The 15,718-nt window shown below is 37.9% G+C and overlaps 1 protein-coding gene across 1 annotated transcript in view; it reads left to right on the forward strand.

Annotated features, from left to right (window-relative positions):
* The window catches only part of LOC130554486 (ephrin type-B receptor 1-B), a 231,238-nt gene that overhangs the window by 173,384 nt on the left and 42,136 nt on the right, over positions 1-15,718 (forward strand). Inside the window, exon 6 of the mRNA XM_057334187.1 lies at positions 4,702-4,826. Coding sequence (XP_057190170.1) covers positions 4,702-4,826 — 125 coding nt within the window. The remainder of the gene's footprint in view (positions 1-4,701; positions 4,827-15,718) is intronic.

The raw sequence follows: 15,718 nt of genomic DNA on the forward strand, positions 1-15,718 counted from the left end.
CAAGTCTGGTAAAAATACCTTACCTTGGGCCACATCCACACGGTGTCGTCTCAAGAAATCTCAATAAATATCTGCGTACACACAAAACCACTGAAACTGACTCAAAACGATGTAGTTTACATGCCAAATCAGTATGTGACGCTGTAATACACTGAAAATACACAAAAAAACGGTGAAGAAGACCTTGCGCTCGGGTGATGACATCATCGTTTCAGAAAATATACGTATCGGCTGTACACACGAAACACAAGGGTGGCGTTTTCATATTTATCCACTCTGGGACCCGGTTTGAAAAAATTGCGGTTTAAGGCTCGATTCACATTTCGCGTCTAAAACCGTGCTGAAAACGCGAGCCGCGCCGCTGTCTCTCTTCAAATGACCCGTGGTGCGCGCGCGACACTCCGAAAAGTTGACCTATTTCCATCTCGAATTCTCGATCCTCGCAACCGCGTCTACATTTAACATAACGAATATGCGAGCAGAAAAGACGCGATATGTGAAGCGGGCCTTAGGCTCCCGAAACACCGGATCGTCTGGACGAAACGCCGATACGATACAAAATCTTTACGTATACAGCTAAACACGTCTCCGTGCCGATGGCCTCTTAAAGCGGAAATGAACCATTCGATCAAATGTACATTATTTAGTAAACTTATTTTCACTTAAATAAAAAAACATATAACAGATTCGATACATGTAACCATTTAAGAAAAAACGAGAGTGCTCCTCTTTCTATTTCATCTCCATACATTTTAAAACAAGTGCGCATTTAAAAAGTAAGGAAATACTTGTTTTTCTTCACTGCTCAATGTAGGGTATTGCAATCGGATAATATTGCAATGTCGTGAACCAACCCGGTGATGTCACATGATGTGGCGTTGCAAGATGGCGGCGCCCTTGCTCCAAAAGCCATAACAAAACATCACGTTCTTCCCTTAAAAAGTTACATGTATCGAATCTGTTATATGTTTTTTTTTAGTTAAAATAAGTTTACTAAATAATGTACATTTGATCGAATGGTTCATTTCCGCTTTAATGTTTTATTTCGGTGGAAATGGTATACATTTTTTAGCATGAAACGGTAAATTTTTGGGCTCTTAGAAATTTTATGGAATACCGTAAATACAGTAATCAAAGAGCACTATAACATATATAAAAGTACCGTGGTATTACGATATGATACCGTCATCATCCCACGATACCACCCAGCAACACATTTTTCATATAAGTGCACTCTCTTTCCTCCGCTTCTCTCTCTCACCTTCACTCTCCCGCTCAAAGCGCGAACCGCAATCCCTCCGCCGGGACCAAACACATAGACCAGTGGTTACAAAACCAATTACCAGCAAACACCAGTCCCATGAGCCACGGAAATAAACCCGGAGGAAGCCCAGAATACAATCCAGCTGGAGGATAAGAAAACATTGAATCCATCCAGATGAAAAAGGCAGAATCTCGATGTCCGCCTTCACACGGGAGATCGATAAAGTTCCCAATCAAGCACGGCATAAGTGAATTTGGAAAGTTTCTGTGTGGTGTAATTGCTGTAAAACGCACCCCATTCGATAGCAACGGCGGCACGGCTACAAACAGAAACAGATACTTGATATTGGATTCGTCTCAACTAACCGCTGTGGACAGAACGCTGTAAACATATTCACTTAAAGCAGAAGAAGTGCTGACACTTTGGTTTTGGTTAATATAAGACTTATTAGATTTATGTTTCAGAAATATGATATTGAGTTGGCAGAGGGCAAGGGTCTGAAAGAGATACAGAATAGAGAAATAATGAGAGTGCCTGGAAGAGAAAGAGAGATGGAGGGAGTGATATACAGGATTGAGGGTGTTTCGGCGACACGAGAGCTCAGGCGCAGGGCGAGATGTATTCAGCTGTCACTCAGACGGGTTTTATGGGTCTAGTACATACTATCAGTGTCTGGATAACAGTCACACGCTATTAATCTCTTCTAGACACACTCTCTTTCGCTCTCTCTCAGTTTGTATATGTCCTGGCCATAAGGGGAGAGTATGTGCAAGCCTTGGGCCAATTTGAGCCTTGGGCCATACTATAAAGTATCCAAGCTTAAGGGAAGTATGTTGGAAATGCACGTGATGCCAAAACAGCAGCTGATCCAAGATAATGAGATTTGAGATATCCCATAATCCCTCGGTGTAAAAGTGGATACCTTTTCCTGTACTGGGAATGTCACGTCAATAAACCATTGTTTAGAATTCACATGTGTGTCTCGGTACTTTGTGTTTTTCTTTGTCTGTTTCTGTGTCTTTGGCTTGTTTGGCAGGAAGCGTGACTATGATTAATGTCGAGGCAGTGGTCCTGTCGAGGGCCGTAGGCAGAGATATGCGAGGAAGAGTAGAAGTGAGGAAGAGAAGGACGTGAGGATAGTGGGAGATGAGTTTGAAGAGAGGAAAAGGCAGCAAGCCACAAATCTTTGTCAGGATAGAGGATTCCTGCCAGCTGGAGGGAGGAAAACACTCAACACACGATACACATGCATGCCAGCGCGGAAAAATAAATATTGAAACTTGGAGCGGTAGATTTATGAATGCATAAACACAGACTTACGTGCAGAGGGAAAAGGATGGTTTTGAGTCATTGTTCCAGATCAGGTTTCAATATTCATAATAAAATAACTGTCTGTTTGTTTATACTTTATTGTAAAGTCATCATTAGTATTTGTTAATATTTATTTTTGGTATTATTAAAATATCAATAAAGCTCTGAGTATTGGGGCCCCGAAGTGCAAAACAAAACAAAAGGGCAAATTTAATATGCTCTATACTGTGGCATATGAATGTCCTTCCTTGATTGACAGGAATTTTGTCCGGCAGTAGCGATCCCATTCCAACAATCCCACCTTTTCCGGTTTGACCGATTTGTCATTGTGATTCTTTGTTATTTGTTTTCAGATTTGTTGTGCTTTTTTTGGTTTATTTTGTTTTTAGATTCAATATTGCGTTTACAGATTAGGAATTTTTGTTTTCAGATTTGTTGTTAGTTTTTTAAGTTGTTGTCTGTTTTGCACTTCTTGGTCATCATAAATAAGTATACTATGCATTTGATGTGTATATACAGTATATGTACTGTATATAGACGGTTTCATCGGATGTTAACTTCTGGTCTATGTTTGTTTGTTTATTGGTCTGGCTAGTGGCTTATAATATAACTATTTATATTTTATATTAATATAAATGTATATTATTATTTGATATGGGTTATATGATAATGGGTCCTGTAGTTTGGTCGCATTTAAACAAACCGTATGGTAAATTGTCATCTAGCGGTTGAACTTGGTATCGCAATCTAAATTCAAAATATTGGAAAGGCAAGTTTAGCCAAGTAACGGTTCTTCTTGGTTTCTTTTCCGTGTCATCAGAAATAATCTGCATGAACTCTATTCTTTGCAGATGTGTAGCGGAAGTTACGTTCGGGCCACAAAAGCATGCATGCGCAGTTATGTTTGTTTTAGGGCTGTCAAACGATTAATCGTGATTAATCACATCCAGAATAAAAGTTTGTGTTTATATAATATATTTCTGTGTAGTGTGGATATTCATTTTGTATTTATAAACACATACACATACATGTATAAATATTTAGGATTTTTTTTATCAAATTATGTATTTATTTATATTTACCAACAATTTAAATTAATTATAAATGTTTGTTCATCTATATGCATGTATTTGAATGTGCTTATAAATACAAAATTATTATGAACAGTACACAGACACATATTATGTAAACACAAACTTTTATTTTGGATGTGATTAATCGTGATTAATCGTTTGACAGCCCTAGTTTGTTTATGTTGTTGCTTTGAAACAGTCTATAGACACTCAGCTCTTCGACAGTGGCAGTGCATTAAAGTCTGTCAGGTGTGTATGGGAAACATACCATGAAAACCTAAAAGCCTCAGCGATGTGTGTGTGTGTGTGTGTGTTTGCTGGTGGGTTTGTAACGGCAGGTATTGGAGCTTCTGCTGTGCTTTAGATNTTAATTAACACTAATAACAGAAGCGTTAGTTTTGCCTTTTTATATTGGACCTAAGTTGGATAATAAAACAAGCAGATTGACTAGGAGACATTTGCAAGCAGGACTTCAAAGGACGTTTCATAGAAGTGTTTTAGAGGTATGCGCACACACACATACCACACACACACACACGCACACACACACACGCACACACACACACACACTCAGCGAGGGCGGTATCTAGGTTTTGCTACACAATGTGTGGAATGGTAAATAACTGCTTGCTGGGTGTGTGTTAGAGAGAGAGAAGGAGAGAGAAAGGTGCTCGGTATATCCTCTTCCAACATGGGGATACAAAACTGCGGAAAAGCAATTTCAACACTCAGCCTCTCCACAGCTGTGTGTGTGTGTTTGTGAGTGTGCAACAAAGACAGGCAACAGAACAGGAACCAGAGAGAGTGAGAGCGAGAAACTCAAAAGCCTTGATGCAAACGGACTTCCATTGCAAAGGGCAGTTTCTCACGAAGCTATTAAACATCTCTGATCACCCTCTCGCCCGACTCTTTCATCATACAACGAGTGTGTCTCTCTGTGTGTGTGTGCTTGGATTGTGAGATGCAGATGAATTCAGCAGCTAAGTACACACAGCAGGAAAGATGGCTGTTTGGAATGATTTTCACTTGCTTTTCCCTGCTGTCTCTTTTCAGCTCCCTCCATTGTTCCCATCATGCATCAGGTCAGCTCTACGATGAAAAGCATTACGTTGTCGTGGCCGCAGCCTGAACAGCCCAACGGGATCATCCTCGACTATGAGCTATGCTACTATGAGAAGGTAAGATGTTTGTGTGTACGTGCAGCATCACCGACTTCATCTGGATTCCTCTGGAGATTTATGGATGTTCTTTTGTTTGTGTGTCATGTTTCTTTTTAACACTTATACAAGAGAAGTGCATAATGCAGGACTGCAAGGGGGTCAAACCTGATTAATGAGGGATTCAAAGAATTTCCAAACCCCAACCCTGATTCTTAAATCTGATTGGTTGATTGGACAGAGCATCCAGGAAATTGATTTAGAGAAATGGATGTCCTTCTACAGTAGGCGGAATTACGATAAGAGTTAGTTTCTAAATCTCACCTGTACAAAAATTTGACAGCTGTTTCAGAACAAAAGCTTTGATTCAGGAATTGTTCTTTTAAAAAGAACTGACTCAAATGAACGATTCTTTATTTGGGCCTCATTCATAAAACACAAGCAGGATGATTTTCATTGGACATGTATTATGAAATCCTTCCTGCATAAATAAATGTGACATTTTATGCAATGGTTTCACGTAAATTCTTTTTTTTTTTTAAGTGATATCTATTAATCCGACATCCGTCAAAGTTAGACAAAACTGCTTAACCTGCCCAAATATGACTGTGTGCATTTATTCTGCGTGTACAGATGCATCTATAGTTCTTAAAGGGACAGTTCAAACAATAATAAAAATTCTGTCATCATTTAGTCGACCATTATGTTGTTCCAAATCTGGAATGGCAGTGATGGGCGGGCTGCTGGGTTCAGTTAGTTCTCTGTCCGGTTTCTGTAGAAAGACTTTGAAACACAGAGGCTCTCATGTCAATTACACCTAATGATTCCAGAGCTCCCTTACACACACACACGCACACACACACACTGCATCCCTCACCTCTTTTAAAGGCATTACCACTCAACAACAGAACATGATGGACATACGAAATAACGCACATATACACACTCACAAGCAGTTATGGCCATATTACCCGTCTGATGTTTCTTTGAAATGTTGTCGTCATATACCGCCCAGCTGGTGTCATGTTCAGCCCAGGACTGATAAAAACACTCTCACTCAGTGATTTTAGAACCTTCCATACATTTACAGACTGTTTGGTGTTTTCAAGGCTGTTATCACTGTCATACATAAACATTTAGAGTGACAGCCTTTCTGCATTTTTGTATGAAATCTGCAGGCTATTCGTACTGCGGAAGACCATGTCTGCAGTACATTAGAGTTCACAGAATAAAACAAAACTAATCATTTTACCTAAACACATGCATCTAAATAGTAAATTCAGAAAAAACGAAAATTGAATCTTTGAAATGCTCTATTCATTTTCCGCCGCTACTGTAAAAGGAATTGACAAACCAATTAAAATCCCAGTTTTCATTCTTTTTGTATTCTATAACAATGTTTTCTTTTTTAATTTATATACTGCAGGGCTTGACATTAAGCATTGTCATGTGGTTGTCCTTCGGACAAGTAAATTTGACATTCACTTGTCCGAGTACAAAAATTACTTGTCCAAAGATAAAAAAATTATATTTCATTTGAATTATAATATAATCAATATGATTGTTTCGGATTTAGATTGGTCAAGTTTGCTTCTAAGCATTTTAACTAGTGTCCGCTACTCTCCGTGATTGCTATAAAACAATGGCAAGCAGTAATTATTATTAGTGTTAAGGCTGTAAATTAACTTTTTTTGCACATAGCACTGGTGCTAGAGAGGTTTAAAGTTTGGTAGCACAGTCAGAAATGTGCAAGTGTAGTTCATTATGAATAGGCAGATTACTGACAAAAGACATTAATGTTACATACAGATGGATAAATTAGGGCCATATCATTTTTAGATTACCTAAATTTGTTTTAATATTTCTAAGTTCTGTGTTTTTCCTTTTTTACTATACGATAGTGGTATATTTGTCCACATAAATTACTGTAGGTTACTATAGTATTTACTATAGTAAACTGCAGTAAAATTCCTACTATATTGTTTTTGAACTTTACTATAGTATACAGTGTTTATCAATTTACTACAAGGGAACTTCAATTTTCAATAGTACACTACAGTATTTTTTGAGTGTTCAATTTAACGGGACTTTTATTTTGACGGGTCTTTGGGAAGACGCTTGTTTGCAGATAGCTTCACTCAAACAGTAAAACGCTCGTAAAATAAACTCTCACAGCAACTCTGGAGATGAAGTTCATGTGTTCATATCCTCATACAGTGCAGCACAGATAAATCCTCGACCATCACTCGTGTTGTATGATAAACTGTGCACATAATTCACTCAGACACCCAGAACAGCCAGATGACATTTAAATAACAGGATTCCGCGTCCGCTTGGACTCAGTGTGGTGCGCCATTGATTATTGTCACACACAAACAAGCACAAACACGCAGCTCTGTCTAATGCATATATTCTTATTATTCTACATATATGTCGCGCTGTTCTTTTTTTCAAGTTACTTGTCCGGTCGGGCAAGTAAAATTCTCTCTCACTTGCCCATACAAAACATTCACTTGTCCCGGACAAGCGTTAATGTCGAGCCCTGTACTGTACATATACGTTTTATAATTTATATATACAATGTGTGTTTTCTGTGCAGCTGCTTTTCAACAATGCAAAATAGTTACTTTAAAATATGTATAAATGAGCTTGAATTGAAATAAATAATGATCAAGTTAATGCAAAGACAGATCGCTTGCATTGTAAAGGATGGCTGAAACGAATAACTTTGACTCCACATTGTGGTTGATGTTAAAAGCTGTAGTTGGATGATACATTTACATTTTTACTTTTGATAGACGCTTGAATCCAAAGTTACCTATTCAAGGTATGCTGTACATCATTAGTATGTATGTTCCCTGGGATTTGACTCCGCAACCTTTGTACTACTCAAGCTACAGAAAGACACTTTAATCTAAATGAAATTAAGGATTTAAACTCACTTTTATTTTTCAACTTCTACTTTTGAAACGTGTCACATCAGCACTGATCAGTCGAAAACCAAATTTGCACACATGCACGCCAGCTTTTCCTATGTCACGCAGTGAACGTTCTTCCTGTGCGTATGGGTCTGGAAAATGAATCTTTGCATATTGCCGTTTCTGAAATGATGTTTGGCGAGACAAATGAGCTGCATTATGAAAATGAGTTTAATCAAAAGCTCTGGGATAATAATATCTACTGTATATCCGGAGTAATTCTCCCGCTCTCAACAATAGTTTACTCAAATGCAAATAGAACAAGTGCAGCACTTATTTTCTATAAATATGCATGCCTTGTAATCACATGCTGATTTATAAAACCGATTCGAGAAGAGGAAAGGTACTTCTGAATCAGACGGCACACAGAAAATATCACTGATGCTTGTTTCTTTGGCCTTGAAAACACGAGTGATGTTAAAAGCGTATTTTGCCGCTTGTTTGTAGTACTTCAACATCATCTGCTTTTTGACAGCTTACAATTACCGTCTTGTTCATGCAAACATTTATTAGCGATTTTGCTTTTGTAACAGGTTTTTAAAAGCTTATTTACATGGTTCTGAGAGGGTGTAGACATGGACTTGTGGAGGAAAGAGGTTCAGGTATGAGGTTTATTATTGCCTATGAGTTTGTTCTGTAATGGTGGATAATAGGCCACTCCCACTCTCCAGCTCAAACCAATCAGAGATTAAGGGAAACAGAAGTCACTTTATTTAAGGTTAACCCAGATGAAAGGTTGAGACGGCTTTCTGTAACAAAAGATAAATAAGTAAAACAAGGGCTGTGACCACCTGTCAAGGTATGAATAATAAATCGGTTTCGGGACAGTCATACGGATGAATATATTACCAGCACAAGCCCGTTTTTTAAGGCTTGAAATCAAATTCTGTGGATACATCGTCTTGAATATATACTGTAGGAAGGAATTGTGGGTAAGACTGAAAGTTAGAGCCCTGATTAGAGGTCCTGTCACTCATCACGCGCAGTCCAGTTTCACAGCTGCATGTGATTATTTCTTACGAAAAGGCGTTGAGACATTTTAGTCGCCGCCAGGCCAACACAGGCATTCGTGACTAAGTTAAGACTTGCGCTGTTACGCAAATACGCTGTTGGCATATAGCAACAATGGCCCAAAGCATTAAATGCAACGTTTGTGTATGTCTGTAGTTTATTTACCTCAGTCCTCCTTTTGCAAGCCATTTAGACCTTTCATGTTTTTTGCATTAAAGGGTTAATTACTCCGATTTCACGTTGCATGTAAATGCCTTTACCGGTTTTCTCCCAGTTTTGTTTGTGCACATGGCATCGCAATAGTAAAAGTCCCAAACGGAAGTAACAGTAAAATAACGCATAAAAGTCTGTTCTCGAATCATGCATAATGTAGAAATGGCAAAATGAAAAACTATTGTTGGATATGCAGGTACTGCGAACATGAGAAGATATATAAAAATACAGCTTCTGACCGATTTCCTGTGGCATTTTTAATTACTGGACGGATTATCGATGGTGACGCCATTGCATGCGATAAACCTGGCAAGTCTCAAACTTCCATGTAAACACGGTTTTCTGCATAGCCGGTTTATTGGTATGCATGTAAACACGTGAAAACATATTTCTGGTTGTTGATAGATATCCATTTATTTTGTGCATGTAAACGCACGCAATGATTTGCTCACCTTCATGTCGCTCGAGATCCATTTGATTTTGAATTTGTTGAACGTTAACGCCGTACAATCCTGGAATCCTAAAACCTGAAACTTTGTAACTTTTTTCATAAGCATGCACACTCTCACTATAACCTTTACTGTCTACATTCACTCAGGTCCCTGAGGGAACTTTACACTGCATATAGAAGTTTGTCTAACTTGTTTCAAAAGAGCTGCAGGCTGCCACAACATCGCTGTCAATTATAAGCAGTAGCTGTCAGTTTCAACTACGCTAAAGCATACGGAGCATCTTCACTTCGACCATCTGAGATCTGCCTCACTGAGTAAGATAACTGACTGGGCCCGGTGGTAGTTTTCTGGGACAAGGGTTCAGGAGTTTTCTAACCTCAATCATGGAAGCTAATGGAGAACTGCAGAAGCTCTGGCCCTCTGCCACTTATAGATGCAGTTGTGTTCTGGTTAAATGGAGTACTGGAGACTGTGAGGTCTAAAATGAGCTACATGGATCTCCAAGACTGAAAACATGCAGGTAAAGGATTTGTTTATTGGAATGTAAACGTTTAGCTTAATGCTAAAATGTGACATAGCTTTTACCTGCACCTGCTACTAGACACAAATTTTATAATAAATTTAGTTAAAAATGGTATAGTTCACCCAGAACTAAAAATTCTGTCATCATTCATTCTCCCTCATGACGTTCAAAACATGTTCATCACTTTTTTATCTGTGGAACAGAAAAGAAGATATTTTGAAAAATGTCTCATTGATTTTGTGTCCATACACAAGTCAATGAGGACTTACCAACAATTTTCAAAATATCTTCTTTTTTGTTCTGCAGAAGAACGAAAGTCAAACACGATTGGAATGACATGATTGTGAGTAAATGATCATTTTCATTTTTGGGTGAAAATGCATACCATGCATCTGTATGCGCTATACAATGCCTACTGTGTATAATGATTCCCAAACTTCAGAAATAAAAGAAAAAAGAGAAGGATTAAAATGCAAAATAACTTTAAACGGACAAAAAAAGAAAAACCTTTTTTATATTCCAAATGTGACAGGTAGCCTTTAATTGAAGTCTGTGATTATAACCCCTCCTTCTCAAATTTGTGTCTGTGTGCTTCATGACACAGAGAAAATTTTGCTTTGGAAAGGTCAGAGTCTCTATTAACTGCAGTAAGAACCTGCACCTGTCTGTGTGTGTGTTCGTGTATGTATGTGCTTATGTGCGTTCTCGACTGTTGTGCTTGCGTGTGTGTTCATTTTAGCCCAGAGGTAAGGGATTATGAGTCATTTCATATCCCTGTCTTTAAAAATACATTATGCTTCATTCAGAATGTCTTTCAGTTAACATGCCCACATTAGTCTTCATAAACAATACTACAATATTACATTTCTCTAATAGAACGCTCTATAATAACAAGCCCACGCACGGCAAAATCATAATCCATAAAAGCCCACGTACATGGTTTGATCTCTGCCTACAGCTCTGCTGTTCTCCCCAGTCGGCTGGTGTTTTTTCCGTCTTCTCTCTCTCCTTCTCTCTCTTTTTCTTGTGTTTCCGTTTGCACCTCGAGCGAGCAACATGACTTGATAAAACTAGATCGCTATCGTCATGTTGCATGCTCAGTGGGCATCTTTGGTCATTTTTTTTATTTTGCAGTTTCACGTTTTCTTTCAGCGTGGACAGTCAATTTTATCTTGCTAAAATGTTATTCAATAAATGATGTTATTTGTATGATGGTATATGTTAGTGATCTTGTTTAGTTTAAAAGATATTATACAAGTGGTTTGTCTTGTAAAAGCCGTAATTGAAAATGTGAGTGATTCCGTTTAGTTGCATCAATGAAGAATTAATATAACACTTTTGCCTCTGTATTATATCGCTGCTGTCCTTCTGAAACCTTGTATCGCCATACTTTGTCTTTATTATTAGTCACCCTTCGTGTTTGTCACTGGGTTTTGCAAATGTCTAACTAATATAAAGTATAAAAATGTTTGACAACACTGTTTTTAATCGTTTAATAAGTACACTGTTTTTTCCATTTCCTGAAAAACGAATTTGGAAATCTGAGGTATACGGAAGGACAGGCACAGTATAATACGTTTGCCTCTATATGGACTGTTTGAAACCGAAAATTGCAGGTTACTTTAGATATCTTTATGTGGGTTGAAGTCAAATTATGTCAAACTGACATTGCTTGCAAAATCCGACCTGACAGCATAAATGCTAAATCATTATTTTAATCTTGCCGTTGCGAATCAACATAAGTCAAGAAGACATATACTGTATGTTGAATGTTCATTTATTATGTATTTGCTGATTTTTTTATTTTCAACCACAAAACAAATTAAGCTTTAAAATTGAATCTTTAAAGGATAAAAAAAGATATATTTTAAAAGATATATTATATTACATTTGTTGCATTAAGTAATGCATCAACGCAAGTGTCTTCATTATATTTAGAGTATTTTAATATTTTTTGAATTAACAAATAGTTTTATTGAGAGTGATGTTTTATAGTTGTTGCATTGTGTCATTTGCTATAGACTGTGTAATACACTGCAGTTTTCTCACTCTTTACTCATTCACCGCTTCACAAATTCTCTTTGTCGCTTTAGTTTTTTGTGTGTTTTTCTGGTCTTTCAAGCTTGTGGTTGACTCTTTACTTTCGCAAAGCTCATCTCATGTATCTCCATTTGCGAGGTGCAGAGAGAGCGTTGGCTCACAGTTTTATTTTTCTGCACTTAAGTTATCAATAATACACAAGCCCATAAAACGCAACTGTCTCATTCCTTTAAGACAACACACTACTGCAGATAAATATCACTTCATGGTGCCTCTCTTTAGATGATCAAAGATTTAAATAACACTTATCATAATGTAATCTCTTCTTTAGTCTGATGCAATTTCATTGTAGCGATTTGTGATGACTGTGTCATGCACACGTGTGAGAAATCGCACAAATTTCCTCCTTCGTCCATTTCCAACTTTTCTGTGATTGTAGCTAAATACTTCTTCATATGGCTCTCAGCGTTATGCAGTGAGGGTACAGCGCGTGAGATCCAACGTTCAGTACTAAAGGTCTGCAGTTATTAAAGATATGAAAGTGTTCACAAGGCCAATACAAGGTTTTGTTTCAGTTGAATGAATTCAATCTCAAGTTCTCAAAGCAGCCGATCTCTACGTGCTGCAGTGCATACAGATTCGAACCCATAGCTCAACACAAACTATACGAACGGGACAGATTATTATTTGGAAATGCTTTTGAAATGTACACCATAGCCAACTTATGTATACAGTAGGTATGTATGTGAGTAGGAGAGAGAGAGAGCGAGCGAGCGAGAGAGACACCATGTTACATTGAAGAAACTATACTTATTAAAGCAAAGGTCATGCACAAGTAACTAGTGTGTTTTGTTTCTTAGATTGCACAGATCTAATGTATTTTAACTGTTATTAGCTATTTGCAAAGTAATTTTCCACCACACTGCCCCTAATGTGCATTCATGTTTTATGGTGGTACGTTTTAAAGGTCCTACCAGGTGGCCTTGCCATTCTGCAAGAAGAGGTGGCATGTGCCACTCGGTTAGGGGAAGTGGCACTTTGCCACTGCTAGCGGTGTCACGCTCACTAAAGGATGTTGGAGATTGTGTGTGTGTGTATGCGGTCTGCGGTCTATTAACAAAATCACCCGTTTGTGTGATCGCCTGTGTGTAAGACAGGCGCGTCCCTTCTGCAGGACAGATTGCTTTGCTGGTTTGAGGGAGGGTAGGGAGGACGACACCTGGCTCCTGCCAAAACAGTCCCACAGCTCGCAGAAGACCTGCTGAGAGCTTTGTCTGTCTGCCCTGGCAGGCGCTCTAATTGGCTGCCTTCCATAAGCCCCTCCTACTTTCCTCACCATCTTGAGGTGATAGAGGTGGGGAGGGACTTCCCATAATCCCCATTTGACTGACAGCGGGAAAAGGCCACTCGTGGGGGGGGGTGGTTTACTGCTGGGGAAAGTGCAGACATATTTATAAACATCTCAACAGGAAGTATAGTGGCACGCTAACAAACATGCAGCTTTGTTCGGAGCAGAAAACAATCTGACAAGAATACTATGGTTTTATAGGATACAACATAAATACAGATACTACGCACATTTTTGTAATCATATGGGTAGTTGACAGACTAATATGCAAATTTGTTCTATGGTGTGATGGAAAACGCTATCAATGAAGATATAATATACAGTATATATTGGTATTATAAAATAATATAATGTACTGTAGTGTGCTGTATTTTAATCACATTTTCAGATTTTTTAATCATGTTAAAATGAAATTGCTTGTTTACTGTCTCTTTAAGGAACGATTGTGAATAAACTGTTCAATGTCTGACATGTTTTAGGGCAAATTGTAATCTGTAAAATACAACATGACTACATCAGCAAAATCTAAAATACTATCCAAAGTAAAGCTTTTTAAAAGATTTCATTTTTCAGGTTTATTGAAGCCCCATAGGTGATGTCAGATCTTTTCTTAAAGGGCTAGTTCACCTAAAATCCATCAGTGATGTTATGTGTGTGCTTTTGTACATTTTAGTCTGTTTGTCATGCAAAGCTCTCGTATGGCTTCATAAAACTTACATTTTACATCACACGAGTCAAATTGGCTATTTCTGTGCAATAGTTTTATGACGTTTTTATGTTCTAGCAGCTCAGTTGGTACAGCATTGCGTTTGCAGCGCTGAGGTTCTATTAGGCAGCGGTTGTGGGTTTGATTCCCAGGGAACACGCATATACAAAATGTCTACTTTAAAACCGTCTGCCAAATGTAAAAATGTACATTTTTGAAACTAAACACTTTCTGCCCATGTTTGTTTTCATGTTTTTTTTTGTGTGTAAACAGTATTGGTAAGACATGAGGGGGAGTTATATTATTGATCGATTCTTCATTCTGGTCAGCTGTTCCTTTAAGAGTGCATCTTTATTTTTTAAATGTACCAAATATGGACAGCAGGCTCCATCATGATGCACAACAACCCGATGACGATACCTGCATTTATTTATTAATGGCACAGTGCTGAGATCACGAGTAAGTGTTTGTGAGCGTTTTACATTATTCATATCACAATGCTGAAGTGCACTCCGGGCTGGTTTCATGACCAGAGGTGACATCAACCTCCGAGATGCTTTTAATTTCTCCTCAGAAAGCAGCGGATCTGAGTTACCACCAGCTGTGTGATGATGGAAGGTATTAAGACATGTTCTGTACCGTCTTGATTCTTAAACTACAGAAATCCACCATGCAGGTTTTAAACCTGAATTATTAATTTGACTGTTTTCCCCGGTTATTATTATTATTACTGTATGTTGCTGTTGTTAAGAAACAGATTTCGCCTTCGGCCATCACAGTGGGAGATTTCGGGTGCTGCGTGTGCTTTTATCCCAAACGCTGCTGTGAATTTTGATGAGTCCTTGAAAACTAAACTGAGTGTTGATGCGCTTGTGTCTGAAAAGCTTTGCATATCTTCTCGTTCTTTTAAAGCTTTAATAATGTTTTTGTTTAGCAATTGAGGTCGGCTCAGATTTTTGTTACCTCCTGTTTATGTGTTAGATATGACATGATTTTTTACTTTGTTCGTTTTACTCTCTGTTCTCTTGCTTTTATCTTGTCTTTTGTCTTTACTTAATTCCGAAGGAAACACAGAGTTGAGCTCATTATGGTTTAGATTTTGAGTTGGTAGGAAGGCGGTACAGATTAAATTAAACCCGTTGGTGTAGTAGACTCCTGTTCTATTTTAATCTCCTTGTCTCTCTATTTTCCTGTGAAAGTGCTGATAATACAGTGTTTTGAAAGGTATACACACAGTATAAAGTACTCCCAGGGTAACTCTGCTTCATTAGTATACTTCAGTATTATTTTAGGAAAATTTGACTTTACTTGAGTGAACTAATTACTTGTACATTTAAATTTGACAGGAAAACATCTTTATGCTCTTTTTTAGACTTTTTAAGTACAGATTACACATATACAGATCATGACATACAGTAAATACATGTAATTGTCTGTTTGTCCTTGGGGAGAAATAAAGGCTTGCATGCAGTCATGCTTTTACAAGTTGTTGAAGATATACTTCAACATTATTTTTTTGGCTCTTAAAATAAGTAAAAACTAATAGCCATTTTTGACAAACATGCCACCTAATTTCTTTGTTTCAATATTTTCTTGTCATCTTTTCAGTTCTGTATCAGCTTTGTTCTTTGTCTTTAACTGA

Source organism: Triplophysa rosa, linkage group LG5, assembly GCF_024868665.1.
Source record: "Triplophysa rosa linkage group LG5, Trosa_1v2, whole genome shotgun sequence".
Taxonomy (NCBI): Eukaryota; Metazoa; Chordata; class Actinopteri; order Cypriniformes; family Nemacheilidae; genus Triplophysa; species Triplophysa rosa.